This window comes from Musca domestica, unplaced genomic scaffold (genome assembly GCF_030504385.1).
Source record: "Musca domestica strain aabys unplaced genomic scaffold, Musca_domestica.polishedcontigs.V.1.1 2, whole genome shotgun sequence".
In the NCBI taxonomy this organism is placed as follows: Eukaryota; Metazoa; Arthropoda; class Insecta; order Diptera; family Muscidae; genus Musca; species Musca domestica.
Window position 1 is genome coordinate 34,006,231 of NW_026712249.1, and position 25,546 is coordinate 34,031,776.

The 25,546-nt window shown below is 35.9% G+C and overlaps 1 protein-coding gene across 1 annotated transcript in view; it reads left to right on the forward strand.

The window, feature by feature from the left end:
- Positions 1-218: 218 nt before the first annotated feature.
- LOC101891318 (galactose mutarotase) overlaps positions 219-25,546 on the forward strand; it is a 53,454-nt gene continuing 28,126 nt past the window's right edge. The window contains exons 1-2 of the mRNA XM_059122112.1: positions 219-723; positions 10,022-10,115. Coding sequence (XP_058978095.1) covers positions 613-723; positions 10,022-10,115 — 205 coding nt within the window. The 5' untranslated portion in view covers positions 219-612. The remainder of the gene's footprint in view (positions 724-10,021; positions 10,116-25,546) is intronic.

Consider the following 25,546-nt stretch of genomic DNA (forward strand, 5'->3'; position numbering starts at 1 on the left):
CAAACATTTGCCATTCTCCCGCATTTCTTGCTTGCAAATAAATGATGAGTGTTTGAGCGACAACAATGCAAACGAAAAGAAAACAAAACAACAAAAAACAACTCATTCCATTGTCTGGAAAAGATTCTCCCACTTCCATTCACATAGAGTGGGGGGGAGAGTGAGGGCCACCAGTCAATCGACGATGTTGTGCAAAATACAACGCTCACTCACTCAAAACTGATAAGAACGCATTTCGCTCGTCGAATGAATATAAAAATAAATTTCTCTTCGCATTGTTTGACACTCGATTCGGTTAAGTGAACATTTAGTGTTGTTAGGTTGTGGCTGCTGCCGGCATTTAATCGGCTCATAAAATTTTATTAATAACGCCAAATACCACTTGAAGCGTTTTCCCCATTCAATTCTTAGTCGCTGCTTTAAGAGACGAGACTGAAGCAAATCACAAAAAAAAAATACTAAAGGCAAACAGAACATTTTTAAATACTTTTACATATATCGCGATTTGGAGTCGTGGAAAACACTTGAAATTGTTTAGACGTGTTACTCTCGTCGAAGAAAATCTATCCATTTGCAGTTTTAGAATAAATCTCAGACAAAAATAACAAAAAAATGGTGCGCGTAATCGAAGATACTTTTGGCACTGCCATCAATCCCTTGACTAAACAAATGGAGGAAATAAAACGCTTTACCATCACAAACGGTATGCAAATGAAAGTGCAGGTGAGTTGGAAATTACGACGACGACCAAGAAGTAGAAGACGTGTGGCAGAGTGCGACAAAATGTAGCTGATTATGCAGGTTGTTTCTTTGTTTTCTATTTTTTGCTGGGCGAGAAGTAGGAGCGTTTAATGTAACGCCTATTTCTGGGATGGTAAAGTTTAAGGCGCTGAAGTTATATGCGAAGTAAGGCGATTACTTTTTGTTGTAGCAAAATGTAGCAAAGTGTTTTTTCCAAGTGTTTTGTTTTTTATTTACTTTTCTATTGGCATTTATAAAGGCCACGCTGAGATGTGATGACATGGGTTGGCATGTGACAAAATTGTATTATTTCTCTATAAAACAAGTGAAAATGTCAATACCCAGTTTCGGTATATGAGTGAGTTCTCTTCAGAGCTACAAGTACCAAACAAATCGATAGAAAATGTGGTAAAGTCTTAAAACATATATATGCCATGGTCATATCAAATTTTATATATGTATGCAAAAATTTGCCCAATTTACACCTTCAACAGTAATTATACATTTTTGGCCAAATCTTAAAAAAAAAAATTTTATCGGTACCGAAGAAAACGTATTCTTTCCAATTATTGTATTGTTATATTCTACAACAGTATGTGTGGAAAGTATATATGGATCTTCCGTCTGTATGTCCGTCCGACAGTCTGTCCGTATGTCCGTCTGTCCATGTTAGTTTGTAATCAAGCTACAGGTCGCAATTATGAACCGATCCACACGAAATTGAAAATGGAGGTGGGGTTATGGTCAGAATAGAACCCCATTGTTTTTGGAGATAATCGCACGATATTTAGGGGTTGAAATGGACCAAAAACAGAAAAATTTCCTGATTTTGCAGCTGCTCTATAGGCCACAATCATGAACCAATCGACGCGAAAATTTACATGGAGTTAAAGATTAGGAGTGGGCAGAAACCTACAAATTTGGCCAACAGAAGAAGTCAATTGTGAAAACTCAACGTGCTTTTAAAACATTAAAGAATGTGAGAAGTGCGCCTTCTAAGAACACCATTAAGCGTTTATACGAAAAATTTTCGACTGGTAAGGCTCTTTCTAATCCGAAGAGGCCATATAAAAGTCGACCAAGGCGATCGGCCGAGAATATCGCTGCCGTACGAGCCAGTGTTGAGAGGTCTCCAAGAACATCCCAAAACCGCCGTTCTCAGCAGTTGGGCATGGCTCGGTCCACTTTACAACGGATTATTCGCATTGAGTTGCATTTGTTCCCGTACAAAATTCAATTGACGCAAAGAATGTTGCCTGGGCCCATGGGCCCAAAGAGTCATGGGTCCGTCGAATATGGGCAACCCCCTATGTATAAGAATTGATCTTATTTATTCTGCTTATAAATCATGAACCGCTGGGACGAATTTTCACAATTCCCATCAATTCGGAATGGTCTCTTGCCAAAAAACGATAAAATCTAAGAAAATCGCGGAAAAATATACCAATAAAAAAGTGTATATATTTTGTCTAATTTTTTAAAATTTTGTTATATTTTTTATCGCATAGGATTTTTTCAATTTGACTTACAATTTTGAATTGAAAATTTTCTAAATTTTTACACCCCCAACACTACGCAATTATCGTCCGATTCTCAAGAAATTTTGCATGGGGGTAGGGTTAGGGTCAGAATTAAAGCCTATTTTTTCTTAAGATGTACATTTAGAGGTGCAAATGGACTAAAAAAATTTACTTTTTCTAATTTTTGTAGTCGCTCTATAGGCCACAATTGAAAACTAATCGACACGGAATTTCGCAAGAGAGTTAGGGACAGGGAAGAAGTCTAGCATTTTGGATGACCATTGGATTTTATTTAGCTGTAAAATGGACCACAACTTTCGTATGAAATTGTTTTGAAGACTTAACAACACTATGAAGTGCGTAAATATTGGCCAAATTTTCCGGGTCAATTAACTAAGGGTAACCTCTGGGCGGGGCTCTTTGACATTATTTCAAAAACGAAAACTTCCAAAATGGATTTAGATATAAGGGTACTTCAAACATATTGTGGTGTTGTAGGGTATCACATGGTCGGCCCCGCTTACTTATTTTCTATTGTATTTTATTCCTAAGAAAAATCTAGAGAATATCGGACCTTACAGTTGTATGGGACAAATTAGAAAATTCCAGTCGATCGGACAGATGTATACCCTCAGCCAATATTCGAGTATTTAAATATATTTTGAATTCAGTTATGATTATTGTAATTGTTGACTCTCTATGGAGTAGGTTCCGAAGGAATGGAGCAATATTGTCCATTTCGTATCGGAGCTAAATAAGTATATTATAAATATTGAAACGTGCCAAGTTTGGACTATATTTAGATAATTGTAAGGAATCGCTGACTTGTTTCGTAAGTTATGATAGACAAAAGTATTGAAAATTGTGACCCTTTGGGGATGAGGTATAAGTGGGGTTCACAGATATAAATCATATTCGCAACAGATCTTGTCTTAGCAAAAATTTTTGTATGTGTTAAATTTGAAGAGAGTTGACATGTGTAAAATTTAAAGAAAATCGAACATTTAATTCCAATTTCATCTGAATAAATAATATGCAAAATTTTGAACTTTTGTGGGGAAGGGAACGTTTCAGAAGGGGTTGGCCGATAGATTCCATATTCAAATCCGATCTCCGGTTGAGAGAGATATTTAGCTACCAAGTTACAAAAGCATCGCTGACTTGTTTCGCAAATGATGAAAGATGCAAATATTGAAAATTATGACCCTTTGAGGGGTGGAAAGGGCTGATATATTTTATATTCATACTAGATTTGCTTTGCTGGTAAAACATTGAGACATGCGAAATTAGAAGACAGTCGAATACTTATTTTTTATTTTATGAGAACTATAATTGTTAATTAAAATGTTAACCTTTTGAGGCGGAGGTGCGAGAAAGAGACAAATTTCTGGTTGAAAAAATATTAAGACATGCTAAGTTTGAAAACAATCGCTGACTTGTTTCACAGAAGGAGTGGACCGACATATTCCATCTTCAACACCAGATCTTGTTTTAAAAAAATTCTAGAATGTGTGAAATTTGAAGACAATCGGACTCTTACTTCTAATTTTGTAAGAGTTATGATTATTCCAAATTTTGACTCTTTGTGAGGAAAGTACATGATGGTGTGAGCCGATATTATCCAGTTTCGCTACTGGCTTAGCACTAACAAAAATATTAGGATGTGCAAAGTATGCACAAAATCAAATGATCCTCTATCTTTCTATGAAGATAATTGTTTTTTTTTTTTTTTTTTTTTTTTTTTTTTTTTTTGAAAATTTCGACCTTTTGTGGTGGATGTTCCAGAAATAGTGGACCGATGTTGCCCATCTCCAAACTCGATCTAAGTTTGATAATGGTATTACACTCTACGAAGTTTGGACCAAATCGAATACTCACTTCTGTCTGGATGCGCACTAGCTAGAAAAACAGCCGGACGGACGGACATCGCTGGATCGATGTCCGGATTTGGTCCAAAAAGAACTGGGGTCTAAAAGCGTTATTTCGATGATGATGATGATATATACCCTCTCTAGTCATATGACTGAGGGTACAAAAAGTAACAGTAAACAGTGTAACAGTAATTATGTTAACACAAAATCTTCCAAATGTACATGTTCTGGAAGCTATTCCTATATTGACTATTGATTTGTAAGAAGTTAAAATACCCAATTAGAACCCGATATATATTGTTATGTAAGAATGTACTCGTATTTGAATGTGAAACAATATTTTCACCAGCAAAATTTTCTTAATAGTACTGCACATATCTATGCCAAATATCATTCAATTATCTTGAAAATTATAACCTCTAACCATCGAAGGGTTCACCGACAAAAAATGAAAATTTCAAGCAAAATTCTTTAAAAATGTATAAAAACCTGACATATCTAAAGGGGATCCCGGCCCCGCCCTGGCCTCGTCGGTGCCTCTTTCTCTACCTTTATCTGGATTTCGACAAATGGACGGCCATCCTTAAATCGACTAATACTTATCACAGATATGAACTTTATAGGGTCTGAAGCGAATGTTTCATCTGTTATCTTTTTTTATGTTTTTATGTGAGAATTCAATCATACACGTTGTGATTATAATTATAATTTAAAGTTCAAAGGACAAATATGCCGAAGCATTTGTATCTTTTAAATTCGGACTTGTATTGCCCATTTGGTGCAAAATTAATTTGAAATCGGAAAAAATATTATATGAGAGCTATATTCAAATCGGAACCGATCTCGATAAAATTTGGCAAAGATATTTGTGAGCTGTATTTGACATATTCCCTAAATATCGTTGTTACGGAGTGCATATTACGGCTGCGGGTAACAAATATAACAAATCGGATGAACAGTATATATGGGCGCTATATCTGAACCGATCTTCACCAAATTTGGCATACTACCTTCTAGACTCAATTCGGTCGTATGCGCCAAATTTCATCCCATTTGGGCGAATATTAGACGTTTGGTGCATAATCAAAAGTAAATCGGACGAAGTTATATATGGGAGCTATATCCAAATCTGAACCGATCTCGATAAAATTTAGCAAATGTATTTCTGAGCTGTATTTGATATATTTCCCCAAATATTGTTGTTACAGAGTGCATATTACGGCTGCGGAGGACAAAAATATCAAATCGGATGAACAATATATATGGGAGCTATAGCTTTATCTGAACCGATTTCGATAAAATTTGGTATACTTATTTTCAGGTCCAATCTGATCGTACGTGCAAAATTCCATACTATTCGGACTGATATTACACGTTTGGTGCACAATAATAGGCAAATCGGACGAAGATATATATGGGAGCTATATATCTAAATTTTGACCGATTAAAAGGTTCGTCCTTGGGTCAAACAAATGATTTGTGCAAAATTTCATCTGGATAGGGCAATAAATGCGAACTGTACATTGTTTACAAAAATACATGGACAGACGGACGGACGGACATGCATAAATCGACTAAGAATGTGATTCTATGCAGATCAGCAAAATGAACTATGGGTCTATCTCGTTTCCTTTTGACTGTTTCAAACAAATACACAAAGCCATAATATCCTGACCACCTTGTGGTGTAGGGTATAATCAGAACACACTAAGTAATGTAAAACTTGGCAACCCTTTTGTAAAGAGAACTGATTTAAGTGTTTCGATTGCAAAAAGCCGCATATTGAGTGCAAAACAATTTACACCGCACTGCCAAAACGATACTCCCGATATCTCACTGTTTTGTGTCATAATTTCTTGTTCTTTCTTTTTGTTTGCTCTTAAATATCGCCACTATGAGAAAACGAATAGGTATGACATTACAAACAAAAGAAGTACATCGAAATGGTCAATTGTCCCAACGGATCTAAATTGCACAGTAATTTAATTATGTGCAAAGTTGAAACTATCTAGAAACCCCACATAAAAATTACAATTTTTTAAAATGTTAATTTGTTTTAGGAGGGGTTCCAAAAGTAGTAAGCCGATGCCAAACATTTTTCCAGCCGACCTTAGCTTTATTTTACGACGTGCAATGTCAGGCTGCATTGGCTACTCCCTTCGCATTGTTTGAGACACATGCTTTTGGCAAATGTTAATGAACCGATATTTTTAATTTCCATTTTGATACAAATATTACGACGTGCAAAGTTTGGACTTAATGTATTGATAATTCCAATATAATAGGAAATATGATATGCCGCAATTCGAAGAATGTTGGGAAAGAAATTTATTATTATTTCATATTTGAACCCCATTTGCGGAATGATACTTATATTGTACCCATAAACCTGAAATGTGAACAATAAATCACCAAAGGCGTTCAACCTTAAAAAATAAGGAAGCGACATCGACTACAAGTGACTTTTAAATTATTTGTCTGTCAAATTTAAATAACTCGTTTTGCACTCATTAATCTGCAAATGCATATCAAACATTTGCTTAACTTCTTCAACATTCTGATAACAATATCTAACAAGTATATAACAAATACATATGAATGTATATACAAATCTTATCTGGCATTTTTTATATCAAATTTCAAATAATCTTAATTGACAAAAATCATTTTCTGATGGAGTGATCTTGGAAAGCACGACACACAGTCGTGAAGATCACCCCTGTGTATAGAAAATCATTTAAAAACCTCTTAAGGCAATAGACTTGTTGAATGCCTTATATAGGTAGATGATCTTTCTGAAATACGTGACTGTAAAGATATTTAATAGATAAGGTCATCTATAAACAGGAGGGCTTTAGACATCTAAAGGCTAATAACCTGGTAAAATCGGGTAAGGAAGATTACCTCTTCAAGGAGTTTTAATAACAGAAAACCTTTTCAAGGTTTCCTAATTGAAAGTACTTTTTTTAGGTATTTACAAGATTTTGTTTAAGAGTTCATCAAATGACCTTTTATAGGATTATTGGAAGCAAAAGCCATGTTAAGGTCTTCATAGACAGAAAACTTGATGAATGTCTTTACAGTCGGTAGACCTTTAAAGGCCAGAACACCTTTTAACGGTGTTTTCTAGACAAAAATATTTGTTCATGTTTAGTGTTCAAATGTCTTCTATATACAAAAGGCTCGTTGATAGAAGACTTGTTTGCGCCCTGTACAGAGACATGATCTTACAATGATTTCCAATGGACAGAAGTTCATTTTAAGTTTTATGAACGAGAAACCTTTAAACGTATTCATGGCAGAGGATCTTTTTAAGGTATTTTCCTGACAAAATACCATCATCAGCAGAAGAACTTTTAAAGAACACCTATGGGAAAATATTCTTTATAGCGTCAACTATGGACAAAAGACCTTTAAATATCTTCAATGGAGAGAAGACCTTTTGAAGTCTTCTAAAGGCAAAGGACCTCTAGACAATGATCCTGTAAGGGCAAAAATTCTCTGTGGAAAGCAGACTTCTTGAATTTATTCTGAGGGCAAAATGCCTCTTGATGGCATTGATTGGACAAAAGGTCTGTTGAAGGACGTCCAGAGATAAAACCAGTAAGACCAAGTAAAAAAACGACAATTCCGACAACGAAAAGCTTCTTTATAGACAAAAGACATTAAAGGTCTTCTATTTAATGAAGACATTTTAACGGTCTTCCATGGACAGGAGACATTTTCAAAGTTGTTTGAAGACATATGACATCTCTTAAAATTCCCTTAAGACAGAAGTTCTATAAAAATGCCAAACTTTAAAACCACGGAAATTATCTATTGAAGAAAAAAAGATTTCTAGGCCATTGACTACATTTGATCTTTCCGAAAGAGTTATTAAGAAGACTATGGGGGCTATCTTAGCGACAGTTTCATTTTGGGAGTTTATATGTATATAACTTAAATTAACCCTAACCATGAATGCAAAGAACTTTCCATTTGCACCCAATTGAGTTGTAGACAAAACCATATTCATTGCTGGTCAAACAAATACCAATAAAGGATATAAATTTTATGACAGGTAGGTGACATGCAATCTTTAGTTTTTCTTTGCATTTCTCTCTCTATCTCTCCCTATCTACAAGTTTATGTTCCGTTCGGCTATAACTTGTTTATCCAGGCAATGAATTAAGGAATCATGTCCACCACAGCTATTTGTTTTTATCGAAATTTCCCCCAAAGGAGCACTTTGATGAAAGTCGAGACAATATCGTTTTGTTGTTGTTGTTGCTGTTATTGTTTCACACATCTATTCCAGCCAGGCCATAAATACCAGAAATGAGAAATGACAAAAACAAAAGAAAAACAAATGGCAAGAAAAAAGAAGAAGAAACCAAGAAACTTTATGCCATCCATATCTGTTACAGTATTTGTTTTGGATAATGCCGGATTGTAATATGTTCGAGAATATGCCATTGCCTGGCGAGCTATGAGATTGTAGAGTTACTGTAGAAATATGTCGAGACGGATGGTCATAAAAAGAAAGAAATAGCAAAAAACTTCAAGATTGCACTGAAACTTTCTTAATTCTCACATTGTTCGTTCACTTTTTACACCCTACACCACAAGGTGGTCGGGGTATTATGTCTTTGTGCATTTGTTTGTAACAGGCAAAAGGAAACGAGATAGACCCATAGTTCCTTTTAATGATCTGCATAGAATCACTTTCTGAGTTGATTTATGCATGTCCGTCCGTCTGTCCGTCCGTCTGTCCATGTATTTTTGTGAACAAAATGCAGGTCGCATTTATTATCCGATTGAGATGAAATTTTCCAAACAACATTTGTTTGGCCCAAGGACGAACCCTATTGAAATTTGAGATAATCGGTCAAAATTTAGATATAGCTCCCATATATATCTTCGTCCGATTTGCCTTCTATTGTGCACCAAACGTGTAATATCAGCCCGAATAGTATGGAATTTTGGACATACAACCAAATTAGGCCTGCAATCGAAATCGGTTTAGATATAGCTATAGCTCCCATATATATTGTTCATCCGATTTGTTATTTTTGTCCTCCGAAGCCGTTATATGCACTCTGTAACAACAATATTTGGGGAAATATATCAAATACAGCTCAGAAGTATCTTTGCCAAATTTTATCGAGATCGGTTCCGATTTGGATATAGCTCCCATATATATTTTAATCCAATTTCAAATTAATTGTGCACCAAATGGGCAATACAGGTCCGAATTTAAAAGATAAAAATGCTTCGGCATATTTATTCCTTTGAACTTTAAAATATAATTATAATCACAGCGTGTATGATTGAACTCTCCCATAAAAACTTTTAATTGTTATGCGGAGCTCTACCAAATTACAAAGTGGTGTAGGGTATCATAAAGTCGGCCCCGCCCGACTTTAAGACTTTCTTTACTGGTTTTCTTTTCATTTCAATTTTTTCTCACAACTTTAACAATTTTTGCATGAATGCCATGGAACCCAAACACCAACAACAACGATGGCAACAACAAAATCAATATTCGAACATGAACACCATTATGGGTAACGAACAAAAATCCACTTAACATGGGACTTGGACTGTGTTAAAATCTCTCTCCACTCTCCCCTCCACTCTCTCTACTGGATGATGGGTATGACAATGATGATGATGATAATACTGCCAATGATGACAATGGCATTTCATGCTGACGACGACGACGATGATGATGACGATAATGATATTCCTCTGCTACATCTTCTTCTACTTCTTGGCCAATTCAATTAAAATACATCAACTTTTTTCCCTAAAACAACAAAAACAACTCCATTTCACTTTGAAACTCTGTTGCAAATACTCACTTGCTGATATGTTTTGTTGTTGTTGTTTCTCTTCAAATCACAAAAGGTTATCACTTTGGGTGCTACCATTGCCAGCATTGAAGTGCCCGATGCAAATGGCCATGTGGAGGATGTTGTGCTCGGCTATGATGATGTTGCAGGTAAGTGCAATGCGAAAATCTAGAAGAAGAAGAAAAATAACATTTAGCATTAATACATACATACATATTGCATAAAGCTTAGTATAAGTAGAATTTCAGATAACATTCTGGACGGAGAGATTTTCAAAACTCTCAACGAATTGAATGAGAAATTTTGTAGATCGATTTGCTATTCAGGGTATTTTGTCGTTTTGCTTTTTTTAGTACCATTCAACTTAGTTGGGGACTGTTTAGGGCGGATTTGGAACCACAGTGTCAGTAACTACTTACATCTCATTATTTTTATACCCTCCACCTTGGAAAGGAGGGTATATTAACTTTGTCATTGCGTTTGTAACATCCTTAAATATTCGTCGTAGACCCCACAAAGTATATATATTCATAATCAGCATAAATCTCTAAGTCGATTTAACGATGTCCGTCTGTCTGTCCGTCCGTCTGCCTGTCTGTTGAAATCACGATACAGCCCACATTATATGACGTAGAGCGCCAAAATTTAGCAGAGCAATTTGTGTTGTGCCTAGGATGGTTGGTATTGAAAATGAGATATATCGGTCCACGATCTGGTATAGTCCCCATACAACGGTACCTCCCGATATTCGGTATTTTGATGATTTATGCCACATTTTTTCACGGATTTGTCTGAAAATTGGTATTTGTAAGTCATAACGGGTTCCTGAGCGTGTGGCAAGACATTGCATGTATAGGTCCACGTTTTGGTATAGACCCCATATAAAGGTACCTCTCGATATTCGATATTTTGATTATTTTTGCCACATTTTTTCACGGATTTGTCTAAAAATTGGTATTTGTTGGTCATAATGGGTTCCAGCTCCGGTAGCGAAACATTGCATGTATGGGTCCACGATTTGGTATAGTCCCCACATAACAATACCTCCCAATATTCGACATTTTAATGGTTGTTGTCAAATATCTTCTAATGTTTCCTTTACCCTAAGGTGGAGGGTATTAAAAGTTTGGCCCGGCCGAACTTAATGTTTTTTTACTTGTTTAACATTGATGTGTTATAGAAAGTATGTACTATGTACAAAATGTCATTAATTCGAACATCTTTATACCCTTCACCAATTGGAAGAAACTTGAATAATCCCAAAAAAAATCTTCCTAAATGAAAACCGTTATAAAGGGACTATACCATAATATAAGTATTATTCTGTCATAAGTTATAATACTCATTACAAACTTCAAATACGAAATTTGAATCAATTCCGCTGAAAAATTTCGTTAATATCATCAAAATAACGAATAAAGGGAGGTACCATTTTATGTGGTCTAAAACTAGAAAAAGGTCTATTGAAGGACGTCCAGAGACAAAATCAGTAAGAACAAGTAAAAAAACGAAAAGTTCCGCCAGATCAAACCTTTTTGACCCTCCACAATTTGCAACGAATTTGACAATTTTTAAAAACAAGAAATTCGTTAAAATTGCTCTTAAAATCTCAAAAATACAGAATGTAACCATTAAATTAGGGTCTGTACGACGATGTGGACCTGCATAGGCAACTTCTTCCATTGGCCATTACAATATTCAAATACAAAACTTGAATAATGTAGCTAAAATCATTAAAATACCGAATATAGGGAGGTACTATTATATGAGGGCTACACCAAAACGTGAACCTGCATAGGCTATAGTATCCATTAGGAACTTCAAATAACAAATTTTAAACAATTCCGGTGAATAATGTCGCTAAAATCGTCAAAATACATAATATCGGGAGGCTCCGTTATATGGAGGCTATACCAAAATACCAATACCAAAAGTCCTACAGACATAATATACATTTGAGTGAATTTTTATCAACCTACTTAATTTCGTTCGGAAGCTAGATTGATTTCCGCAGACGGACAGACGGAGGTGGACAAAGGGATGTACCATAATATGTGGGCTAAAAATCGCTAAATCCAATTAGAATTTTACGCTGATCGTGAATATGAGATGAAAAAAGGCAACCAACTTCAGACTGCTGTCATTTCTAAGTCACTTGTCCAACCCCTGTTAAAATTATTCCAGTTACAGCCCATAATATTGTTTACAAGCGTACAAAAGCATTTTGGTGAGAATTTTCCAGAAAAAAAGTTATTCGTGATGGAATTCAAGCGTGATAGTATGATTTCTTTATATTTGGCTGGGAAACCACAAGTGGCTATCGTTAGGGCACTCCAGCATTTAAATGTGAATGAATCTTTTGTGTCTCGTACCACCGCTCGTAGCCCGACGTCAAGGAAGTGGACGGAAGAAAACAGCAGTGACCGAAAAATGGCTCGTGAGCTGAACATATCGGAATATTCCATTCGGCAAATATTGAAAAATATTGAAAAAGTTCGGGGTAACGCCACCGCAGCAGAAAGAAAATATACTCAAACGAGCCAAAGAGTTGATATGCTTGGCCGAAAGTGGTGATCTGCCGAATTTGGGTTTCCCCGATGAGAAAACATTCGTTGTCCAGCAGTTTGTTAACAACCAAAATAATTTGGCTTTATTATCCGGCCATGGTGATGGTGTGGGCCGCCATAACAGCCGATGGTCGCTCTCCGCTCGTATTAATCGACCGTGGCATCAGAATTAATGCCGAATAGTATCCCGAAAATATTATGACACGCAAATATTTTGGAAGCAGACCTTCGACATTCCATCAGTATTCAGCACCATCGTATTCAAGAATGGTTACAAAATGAGGTTTCTCGCTTCATATCCAGCACACAATGGCCACTAAAATCTTCGAATACCAATCCGTTGGACTATTGCGTCTTCAGTATTTTGGAAAGCAAGGTTGGCACTAAAAAATAAAATAAATATCGATCACCTCAAGCAAGCGGATTACCGGGAATGGGCCAAAATATCGTAGAGCAACATTCGGGCAGCGTGTGACGGTTCTATTAGCCGTTTGAAGGCCATAATTTGTGCCAAAGGTGATCAATTCGATCAGATCTAAACTTATTCTAAAATTTGAGGCCATTTTCGACATTTTTTGCTTTCATTCAAAAAAGTTTAAAACAAAAATATAAAAATTATGGTGTTTGACTTTGTTGCAGTTTTTTTATCTCATCCTGTATAAAGAAGTCACACTATCACGCTTGAATTCCATCACGAATAACTTTTTTTCTGGAGAATGCTCACAAAAATGCATTTGTACTCTTGTAAAAATATAATGATCTGTCACCGGAATAATTTTAATAGCTGTCGGACGAGTGGCTCATATATCAATGAAGGGCATGTTAGTTAGACCGCTTATAACTCAAGAACGGTCATATATTTTATCGCATGAGTTTTCTTCACATTTGCCTTAAAATATTGAATTTTACGTTTGGTAATATTTCTTCACCTTACAACACCATGTTTTGGGAGTGTTATATTCATGTCGTCATTATCATCCGATTCTCAAAAAATTTTACATGGGATAGAGTAGGGGTCAGAATTAAAGCCTATTTTTGCAAGATGTATATTTAGGGGTTAAAATGGACCAAAAATTAAAAGTTTCTCGATCTATTTCTACAGGTCACAATTAAAACTGATACAGAATACAATCGATACAGAATTTTGCATGAGGTTAGGATTTAAGACAGCACAGAAGTGTAGCATTTTGGACGACCCTTGAATTATATTTAGGTGGTAAAATGGACGACAACTTTTATGTGAAATTGTTTTGGATACCTCTCGGCACAATATAGAGTGTAAATATTAGAAAAATATCCTCGATAAAAAACCAAAGGTAGCAGGACAGTATGTGAAAAATGTGTTTGGACCTACGGAGGTTGTCCAATATTTTATAGTGTTGTACGGTATCACATGGTCAGCCCCGCACGATTATAGCCTTTGCTTACTTGTTTTTAACTTGTGTTTGTGCGTTTTCTTTAATAGATTACAATATTCCCAAGAAACCCAACATCCGATTCATTTTGAATCATGCTAACGCGGGTATGCTTTAATACTAATTTTAAGCTACAAAGTCATTGTACAGCGCAGCATCTGAAAATTGTCAACTTCGCTAAAATACATTGCACTTCCAATTGGTATTTCTGCAATTTTTCTTTTAATAACGCGAACGCAATGACAACGTCTTTTTTTCGCAATTTTGACCAGCTCCATTTAGAGGTTAGCCACATCCGATGGCTTGCGAAAAATCGTGGAAGGGGTTAAAGACAAAAGTTTTAGTGCTTTGACGTTTTTCAAACGCTTAGTCACGAAATATGCTGTGTAAAGAATGATGATAGTTATTTCGTTTCTTCTTTGGTAACATTCTTCTTGTTTTTCCCCACTGGTTCTTTTTTTTATTGAAGTGCTGAGTTTTTTTGGTGTTTTGCCTTTTTTTTTTTTTTTTTTTTTTTGTTTTTCAGGATTTTTTGATGAACAGTCATATTTTTTGTTTTGCTTTTTGGTTTAACGTAGCTGGGTAGCACCATCACCGCTATCCGCTGATGGAGTAATAGTTTGGCCAACTATGGCCATAGCATTCTATTTTATGACCTCAAGTTTTTGTCTCTCGTTTGATGGAAGGAGTTTTATGACTTTGATGGCACAAGGAACTCTTTTTTTGGAAGAGCAGGAGGGGGGGTTAGATGAGGAGATATTGAAGAGTTGTTTCGTGTTCTGTCTCCATTGTTTGAAGGGGGGACAAATTTAATCTAGAAACCCAAAGAAGAGAATAAAGCCAAAACGACAGTTGGGTTAAATGATGACATGCAGCATTTCTGATGTGGTTGACATTGATTTACATAAAAGTGTTATGTCCATGTGCGAATATAAGATAATGGAGGGACATATGTATATGTCCTTTGTGCGAAAACAAAAAATCAAGATTTGTTTTGAATGTTACATCGTTTTCCAATACTTATATCACTTTGAATGATACCAGTTACAAATATTGTTTTGAGGGAATGTATTTTAATCTGTTTATTTAGGACAGAAATAATGAAGAAAGTCCAGGCATGGCACATTTTAGTTTGCTTATAAGATTTATAGCATATTTGGCAATATCTTGTTTAAGCAATGACAAGCTTTGAGCATTAAGATGTCGAAAAGCTCGCCTAGGGGACAGTCACTCCTGTAGTAGAAGTAGCAGTGTAGTACTGCGTAGGTATGGAATGCCCCGAAATGGTCTTATATGCCAAATAAATATTGTGACGTACCAGGTTTGGACTACATCGACTAGTTCCTTCACTTTATATGAGATATGTAATATTTTTTGGAAAATGTTAAAATTTACGTCAGGTACAAGATATAGCCGACCGAAGTATCCCATTTTCAAACTTCATTCAATACAGTAAAAATAATGGTATGTGCAATATTACAAGAAAAAAGCCAGTAAAGAAAGTCTTAAAGTCAGGCGGGGCCGACTTTATGATATCCTACACCACTTTGCTAATTTAGGTCCAATCTGATCGTGCGTGCAAAATTCCATACTTTTCGGACTGATATTACAGGTTTGGTGCACAATAAAAGGCAAATCGGAAGAAGATATATATGGAAGCTATATTTAAATTTTGACCGATTATCTCCAATTTCAATAGGGTTCGTTCTTGAGTCAAACAAATTATCTGTGCAAAATTTCATCTGGATAGGGCAATAAATGCGAACTGTACTTTGTTTACAAAAATACATGGACAGACGGACGGACATGCATAAATCGACTCAGAATGTGATTCTATGCAGATCATCAAAAGGAACTATGGGTCTATCTCGTTTCCTTTTGCCTGTTATAAACAAATGCTGAAAGACATAATACCCTGACCACCTTGTGGTGTAGGGTATAAATATTCATCATAGGTTTCTGGTGTAGAGAAATATTTAGATATAGCAAGTTGTAAAGAATCACTGACTTGTTTCGCAAGTAATGAATGATAAAAGTAGTGAAAATTGTGACCCTTTGTGGGTGAGATACCAGAAGGGCCGTGCAGATATACATTATGTTCACAACGGATCTTGTGTTATGTTTGTATGTGTGAAATTTCAAAAGAATTGGATGCTTGTTTAGCTTTCTTTGAGCATCTTGTTTTTCAAAATTTTGAACCCTGTCAGAGAGGTACCAGAAGAAAGTGTCCGGTCACTCCCATCTTTATAAAATATCTTGTGTTTATAGAAATATTAAGATGTACCAAGTCTGAATGGAATCGGATGTTAATTTATCGTTTTATGAGCTTCATGGATATCCAAAATTTTGACCTTTTTTGGGGGAGGTACCAAAAGGAGTGGACCGATATATCTCATCTTCACAGAAGATCTTGTCGCAGTAAAAATAATGACGTGTGTGAAATTTGAGGAGAACCGGATACTTATTTCGGATTTCATAATCGTTTTGGTTATTCAAAACGTTGACCGTTTGTGGGGAAGTACCAGAAAAAATGGTCCGATCTCTACCATCTTTATAACAGATCTGGTATTAATGGAAATATTGAGATGTACCAAGTCTGAGTTAAATCGGAGGTTAATTTCGTTTTATGAGCTTAATGGATATCCAAAAATTTGACCCTTTATGGGGAAGGTACCGGAAGGAATTGACCAATACATTCCATTTTCACATCAGACCTTTGGTTAATAAAAATATCATGTTGTGTGTAATTTGAAGACAATCAGACTCTTATATCGCATTTTATAAGAGTTATAATTATTATCAACTGACCTAGCACTGATGCAAATAAAAAGATTTGCAAAGTTGGAGCAAACTCGGATTATCCTTTCTTATTTTGTGCAGTAAAATGTTCTTTTGAAAATGTTGACCTATTTGTGGGGACGTACCAGAAGGAGTGGACAGATATTGCCCATCTCCGAATTTGATTTAAGTTTGATAATAATTTTACGATGTACCAAGTTTGGACCAAATCGGATACTCCTTTCGAGAGTTAACGTGGGCGCCAGCCAGACAGACGGACGAACGGACGGGCATAACTAGATAGACTCCAAATGTCTTAATACGGATTTTACTCTTTCTGTTCTTATATGTGGGAACCCTGATTTGTGTGAACGTATGTGTAACAGCAAACCGGTTTGGATGTTGCAGTGAGCTAAATAAGAGGTGGTGATCGTGTAAAAAGACGAAAAACATTAAAACAGTAGAAGCAAGGGGTCGGTGCATTCATTTGCTTTGTTGGTACAGATTATCGACAATGCAAAAGTAGAATATGTTGGTTTTCGAATGTTCGAACGAATATTCCTCTTACTCTACAACGAGCAAAGTATACTCGTCCTTATTCGAGCGAAACCAAAAAATAGAGTTTTTTTTTTGCTTACTCCCGAGTGCTCCCGCTGAAATTTGAGCTAATTTCTTCTCGAATTTTACGTAGTTTTTCGGAGGTTGTGCCAAGTTTAACAAGAATGAGCTGCTGATGTCGCGTTTTTTGAGCGTCATGTTTGTTTTTGTATTTTATAAGAGATATGATTTCTCAAAATATATATATATATATATATATATATATATAACAGAGGACGAAGAGAGTATTGCGTCTACGCTGAATTCGGACGGATGTGCCAAAATACTGGATTTGGAAATTTGAACAAATAATACACATACAGGGTGAGATAAAAACCTGCAACAAAGTAAAATACCATATTTTTTTATTACCCCCTGGTAAACATTACCATCGTTCTCCACTAATAAACAAACGTTGTTTTATAAAAACAACAATAAAGAGATAAAGCCTGACCATTTTGCAACAACAAAATACTACGGTATCCCGAAAAAACAAGCCAACACTGTTCTCTATTTTTTTTTTTTTTTAATTTTATTGAATGAAGGCAAAAATGTCGGAAATAGCATCAAATTTTAGAATAAGTTTAGATTTGTTCGAATTGGTCACCTTTTGCACCTTTGGCCTTTAAACGGCCAATGAACCGTCACCCGAATGTTGCTCTGCGGTATTTTGGTCCATATCCGTCGAAGCGCTTGTTTGAGGTGATCGACACTTTGACATTTTTTAGTGCCAACCTTGCTTTTCACAATACTCCAGACACAATAGTCCAACGGATTGGTATCAGGAGATTTTGGTGGCCATTGTGAGCTGGAAGTGAAGCGAGGAACCTCATCTTGTATCCATTCTTGTGTATACGATACGATGGTGCTGAGTCCTGTTGGAATGTTTAAGGTCTGCGGCCCAAAATTTTGTCGTACCCAAGGCTTTAATGCACCCTCCAGAATATTTTACGATAATATTCGGAATTTATTCTGATGCCACTGTCGATTAGTATGAGCGGAGAGCGACCATCGGCTATTATGGCGGCCCACACCATTACCATGACCGGCGCTTGGGTTCAGGTGGCCAACCGAAGGTGCACATTTTCAGCTGACCTCTTTGGCAAGTAAAAATGTTTTCTCATCGGAGAAAACCAAATTCGGCCAAGCGAAGCAACTATTTAGCTCTTTTGAGTCTATTTTCTATATGTTGCGGTGTAAGTTCTTGAAATGTCAATGGCAAAGGTCATTTTTCAATATTTACGGAATGGAATATTACGATATGTTCAGCTCACGAGCCATTTTTCGGCCACTGCGTCGCTTCTAATTTAGACAAAGTGTTTTACCCGCCAAGTATTGCCTTGAACCAAGTTTGAACTATATCGGGTACTCGATTATTTCATACTATGTAAATAAATGATTTTTCAAGAACTTTAAGTTCAGTGAGGGTTGTGCCCGAAAGAGTGGACGGATATATTTTATTTTCACACTAACTCTATCGTGGACAAAAATATTGGGGGATGTGCAAAATTTGCGAATAATCATATTGAACTATATCGAATATCCCGTTAACTGAATATGAGATTTGCAGACCTTTCCTTCTGTGGATGAGGTATCTTAAGAAGTAAACCTATAATTCCTATCACCGAACTAGTTCTAAGGTTTGAAATAATATTAAATTGTGCCAACTTTGGACGAAATCGAATACTCTCCTTTGAGACTTATCATGCACACAGGTAGAAAAAGGGACAAAAATATGGACATGCCTAGATTGACTCCAAATCTCCTGAAACGAATTTCGTGCAAAGAGGTGTAGGGTATAAGCCTGTTTTCGATTGGGCACATTTTGGCCGCATGTCATTGTCGCTATATGGTTCTGGTTAAAACAAAATTGAAATTGGAAATAATCGGTCAAAATTTATATATAACCCCCATATATACCTTCGTCCGATTTCCTTTTTATTCAGCACCAAACTTGTAAAGGGTGATTTTTTTGAGGTTAGGATTTTCATGCATTAGTATTTGACAGATCACGTGGGATTTCAGACATGGTGTCAAAGAGAAAGATGCTCAGTATGCTTTGACATTTCATCATGAATAGACTTACTAACGAGCAACGCTTGCAAATCATTGAATTTTATTACCAAAATCAGTGTTCGGTTCGAAATGTGTTTCGCGCTTTACGTCCGATTTATGGTCTACATAATCGATCAAGTGAGCAAACAATTAATGCGATTGTGACCAAGTTTCGCACTCAGTTTACTTTATTGGACATTAAACCAACCACACGAATGCGTACAGAAGAGAATATTGCGTCTGTTTCTGAGAGTGTTGCTGAAGACCGTGAAATGTCGATTCGTCGCCGTTCGCAGCAATTGGGTTTGTGTTATTCGACCACATGGAAGATTTTACGCAAAGATCTTGGTGTAAAACCGTATAAAATACAGCTCGTGCAAGAACTGAAGCCGAAAGATCTGCCACAACGTCGAATTTTCAGTGAATGGGCCCTAGAAAAGTTGGCAGAAAATCCGCTTTTTTATCGACAAATTTTGTTCAGCGATGAGGCTTATTTCTGGTTGAATGGCTACGTAAATAAGCAAAATTGCCGCATTTAGAGTGAAGAGCAACCAGAATCCGTTCAAGAACTGCTCATGCATCCCGAAAAATGCACTGTTTGGTGTGGTTTGTACGCTGGTCGAATCATTGGACCGTATTTTTTCAAAGATGCTGTTGGACGTAACGTTACGGTGAATGGCGATCGCTATCGTTCGATGCTAACAAACTTTTTGTTGCCAAAAATGGAAGAACTGAACTTGGTTGACATGTGGTTTCAACAAGATGGCGCTACATGCCACACAGCTCGCGATTCTATGGCCATTTTGAGGGAAAACTTCGGAGAACAATTCATCTCAAGAAATGGACCGGTAAGTTGGCCACCAAGATCATGCGATTTGACGCCTTTAGACTATTTTTTGTGGGGCTACGTCAAGTCTAAAGTCTACAGAAATAAGCCAGCAACTATTCCAGCTTTGTAAGACAACATTTCCGAAGAAATTCGGGCTATTCCGGCCGAAATGCTCGAAAAGGTTGCCCAAAATTGGACTTTCCGAATGGACCACCTAAGACGCAGCCGCGGTCAACATTTAAATGAAATTATCTTCAAAAAGTAAATGTCATGGACCAATCTAACGTTTCAAATAAAAAACCGATGAGATTTTGCAAATTTTATGGGTTTTTTTAAAAAAAAAAAAAGTTATCAAGCTCTTAACAAATCACTGTTTAATAGCATCCCAAATAATATGGAATTTTGCAAATACGACGACGAATTGGAAATGAGTATGGATATAAGTAAGCCAAATTTGTTTGAAATCGGTTCAGATATAGCTATAGCTCCCATATATAATGTTCATCCAATTTATTATTTTGGTCCTGCTCAGCCTCAATATGCACTCTGTAACAACGATATTTGGGGAAATAAATCAAATATAGCTCAGAAATATCTTTGCCAAATTTTATCGAGATCGGTTTAGATTTGGATATAGCTCCCATATGTATCTTTATCCGTTTTCGAGTTAATTGTGTACCAAATGCCCGAATTGAAAAGGCACAAATGTCTCGGCAAATTTAGTAGAAATCGATTCAGAGGATTATATTACTCTCATATATTAGATCCTTTGGACTTCAAATTATAATCATAGTTGGTATGAATTAATTCCCACAAAGTGGTGCAAAGTGGTATAGGTTATCATAAAGTCGGCCACGAATGACTCTAAGACTTTCTTTACTGGTTAAACTTCTGGTAATGCAAAAGGTAGTTTGTTTACATTACCTCTTAACGCCAGGCACTATACTTTATCTTTGGGTACTTCCGAAATGCAGAAATGTTGGAGGATCTTTCAATAATTGAATTTTTAGTCCACAAATTACATAAGGTATTTACTGTATATAATAGAGGCTCAACGAAACTGTTTCATTTGAGTTCAAATCTAACTTATCAATATAATTTGGGTCTATATACCATTTTATAACATAACTTCCATTTATATTCCTTTTTTCTTATGTTACTTCCTTAACAATGAAATTGGTTAAGAAAAAAACCTCACCCATTAACCACTCGAAATAGAACTCACAAAACTCTCATTATGGAAACATTAATGGCCAATACCACTATTGTGTGCCTTGGACAAAATGACACATTTAATGAAGTGAAACACCAAGCAATTTTGTAACTTACCACCACGGCGTGGCGGCTTCCTGCAAGTCCCGCATCACCCACTTTTTAACTGACCATAATGCTATTTCATGCATAACCCAGCAGCCCAACAGCAATGGCACTTTAAAAACTATTTAGTGGCCTAGGAAGAAGAGAGAACTTTTGTAGGAGACAAAGAGAGCCATGAAAGAAAAAAACGAACAAAACTATTCATGGTCAAATGTCCGCACCATTAATCAGAAATTACAAAGTTTGCATAATACAATGTTACGATGAATACTGAAACTGCTGCCCTTACATGGTTGGAATGCTCCGAAACTTTGTCATCATTCAATTTGGATAGAGCAGCAGCAATGGGGTCGTTTATTTTCCGGCACTTTTTTCACTTCTCATGATTTGCGATGGTAATCTCATTGATAGTTAAATAACTTTTGATTGTCGAGGGTCAATCACATAATCAGCAATGGGGAAAACTTTAGAGTTTAATCTTGGGGGCAGATCACAAACCCCTGGAACACTTATTCGAAATGGGATATTCATGGTGGTTGGTAAATGTTGTTAAACTTATTGTGTATTCCTCACCCTTTCCCCTTTCTTCCCTTCCCTTTCTGCAAAATGTCTCATCTCCGAATAACTTGTCCTTTGGCAATCAGATTCCCTCTCTTTGACTGCTGCAATTTAAGTTAATCTTTGACCATTTGCATTCATATTTTTTTTGGTGGTTTGTTTGCATGTTGCTCTCATCTCGCCTCTCGCCCCATCCCCACCCCTCGAATAATGCAACATAAACAATTGAACAAAAAGATTTTTCCAAAAGACAGCACACACAAATCTTCCATAAAGAGAAAAAATATTTAGGGAAAATATTTTTTGCTCCGCACTTGCATTCAAGTTCGCCACTCATCATTTTGAACAAATCTTTTCGACAACTACTTCAGACCATCAATTTGTTACTTTTGCTCCTCTTTCAAAGTAGCTTCCTTCAGCTTTGAGATTTTTTCCATTTGTTTGTTCCGACCACCATCATTTGGTTTTTTGGAAATCGTTTTTGGTCAGCTTACATGCTGCTGCAGAGACAGAAGTTACAAATCGATTGGCATGACGCTGGCATCATTGGGGCCAAAATGGCAACACTAATTTACACCGCTTACAAGTATTTTGGATTTGTGGCGTTTTGGTGTCCCCTTCTGCCTTCCCCTGGTGTGGGGGTCTATCCATGAATCGAGTAACAACAGATAAAACTCATAGGTCACAAAAATATCATCAGCGGGTGAAAATGAAAGAAACAACAAAAAATATTTCAGACACTCGAGGGGGCTAACATAAAGTGTCACTTGATGTCTGAACGTGGCTGTGCGGCAGCAAGGGTGGACATGGGATTGGAGGAAACAAATGTTTCTGCTCTAGTTTTTAAAAAAATATTTAAAAATAATAAAAAATATTCTTCAACAACATTGGATATTCTTAAAATAATTTCAAAAATCAAGGAAGCTATAAAGAAATTTCAGAACCAACACAGCTATAATGCTAAATTTTCAAGGACCAACAATAGTGGAACTATTACCAATTACCAAACGTGGATTTTTAACATAATATTTTCAAGGACCAAACGTGGATTTTTAAGACTTTTTTTCCAAGGACAAGGACGAAACGTGGATTTTTAAGATTTTATTTCCAAGGACAAGGACGAAACGTGGATTTTTAAGATTTTATTTCCAAGGACAAGGACGAAACGTGGATTTTTAAGATTTTATTTCCAAGGACAAGGACGAAACGTGGATTTTTAAGATTTTATTTCCAAGGACAAGGACGAAACGTGGATTTTTAAGATTTTATTTCCAAGGACAAGGACGAAACGTGGATTTTTAAGATTTTATTTCCAAGGACAAGGACGAAACGTGGATTTTTAAGATTTTATTTCCAAGGACAAGGACGAAACATGGATTTTTAAGATTTTATTTCCAAGGACAAGGACGAAACGTGGATTTTTAAGATTTTATTTCCAAGGACAAGGACGAAACGTGGATTTTTAAGATTTTATTTCCAAGGACAAGGACGAAACGTGGATTTTTAAGATTTTATTTCCAAGGACAAGGACGAAACGTGGATTTTTAAGATTTTATTTCCAAGGACAAGGACGAAACGTGGATTTTTAAGATTTTATTTAAAAGGATTTCGATTCGATTTCGAAGGATTTTTTAAAGATACAAAATATCTGCAATCGTTGATTTTTAAGAAATACTTTTTGAAGGATCAATTTTTTTTTAAAAAGAAACTTATTTTACGGCCTTATCGGGAACCTTTTGAGTAATATTTCGCAAGTAGCAATACATGTTGGAGGACCACATGTGGATTTTTCAAAAATAATTTTTAAGACTTTACATCGGTTTTTTAAAATATTTTTAAAGACCAATTGCGGATGTTTGTGAAAAATTTTTGCTATAAACTTAGATTTAAAAAATATATCTTGAGACAATATAATCCGTTGATTTTTTTAAGGACCAACAGATCTACACACCTTTATTTTTTAAAAGGACGCGTCAATCGTGATTTTTTTATAAATAAATTTTCACAGATTATGAAAGCAAACGCAAATTGATTAAAAACATATAAAAAATATAGCAAAGTAGCTTTAATCGTTATATATTTAAGAATACTTTTTTAAGAATAATTTTTTTTAAATATATATTTCTAAGAATGTAACAATGTTTTCAGAAAACTAGACCTTTAGAAGCCTAAGTAGATTTCTAAAACAATTTTCAACTAACAATAGTTACAAACTTGGATTAAAAAAAATGTCTAGAGACATTCGAGCTACAATCCGTTGATATTTTAAGAAATTTGTTTTGAAGAACAAACAGATCTACAAGATTTTTTTTTTCAGTGAGCCTATCGTGATTTTTTTATAAATTAAATTAAACGGATTAAGATGTTTACTGTCGTAAATTATTTTCAGGGACCAAACACGATTTAAAACAAAAGATCTTTATGAATCAAAAATTAAGATTTTTTAAAGAATTTTTGGAGACCAAATGTAAAATTCTTAAAATTTATTTTCTAGAACCAAACATGAATGACTTTCGAAAGAATATTGATTCAAGGACTAATAGAGCCACAAAAAGAAGATTTTTTTTAAATGCAGGGTGAGTTAAAAAAGACTGCAACAAATCAAACGCCATAATTTTTACTTTTTTTAATTTTATTGAATGAAAGTAAAAAATGTCGGAAATAGCATTAAATTTTGGAATAATTTAGATTTGTTCGAATTGGTCACCTTTGGCACGAATTATGGCCTTTAAATACGGCCAACTAAACCGTCACACGCTGCCGAATGTTGTTCTGCGGTACTATGGCTCATTCCCGGCTAAGCGCTTGCTTGAGGTGATCGACACTTTGGTATTTTTAGTGCCAACCTTGCTTGCCAAAATACTCCCGTCACAATAGTCCAACGAATTGGTATCCTGAGATTTTGGTGGCCATTGTCGCTGGAAATGAAGCGAGGAACGTCATTTTGTAACGATTCTTGGGTGGCGCGTGCTCAGTGCGATGGTGCTGAGTCCTGTTGGAATGTTCAAGGTCTACGGCCAAAATGTTTGCATTCTCAAGGCTTTAAAATACCCTCCAGAATATTTTCGTGATAATATTCGGCATTTATTCTGATGCCACAGTCAATTAATAAAAGCGGAGAGCGACCATCGGCTGTTATGGCGGCCCACACAATCACCATGGCCGGCGCTTGAGTTCTGGTGGCCAACCGAAGGTGCAAAATTTCAGCTGATCTCTTTGGCAAGTAAACACGATCATTTTGTTTGTTTACAAACTGCTGAACAACGAATGTTTTCTCATCGGAAAAAACCAAATTCGGCAGTTCACCACTTTCGGCCAAGCGAAGCATCTCTTTGAGTCTATTCATCACACATTTAAATGTTGGAGTGCTCTAACGATAGTCACTTGTGGTTTTCCAGCCATATATAAAGACATCACACTATCACGCTTGATTTCCATTACGAATAACTTTTTTTTTGACAATT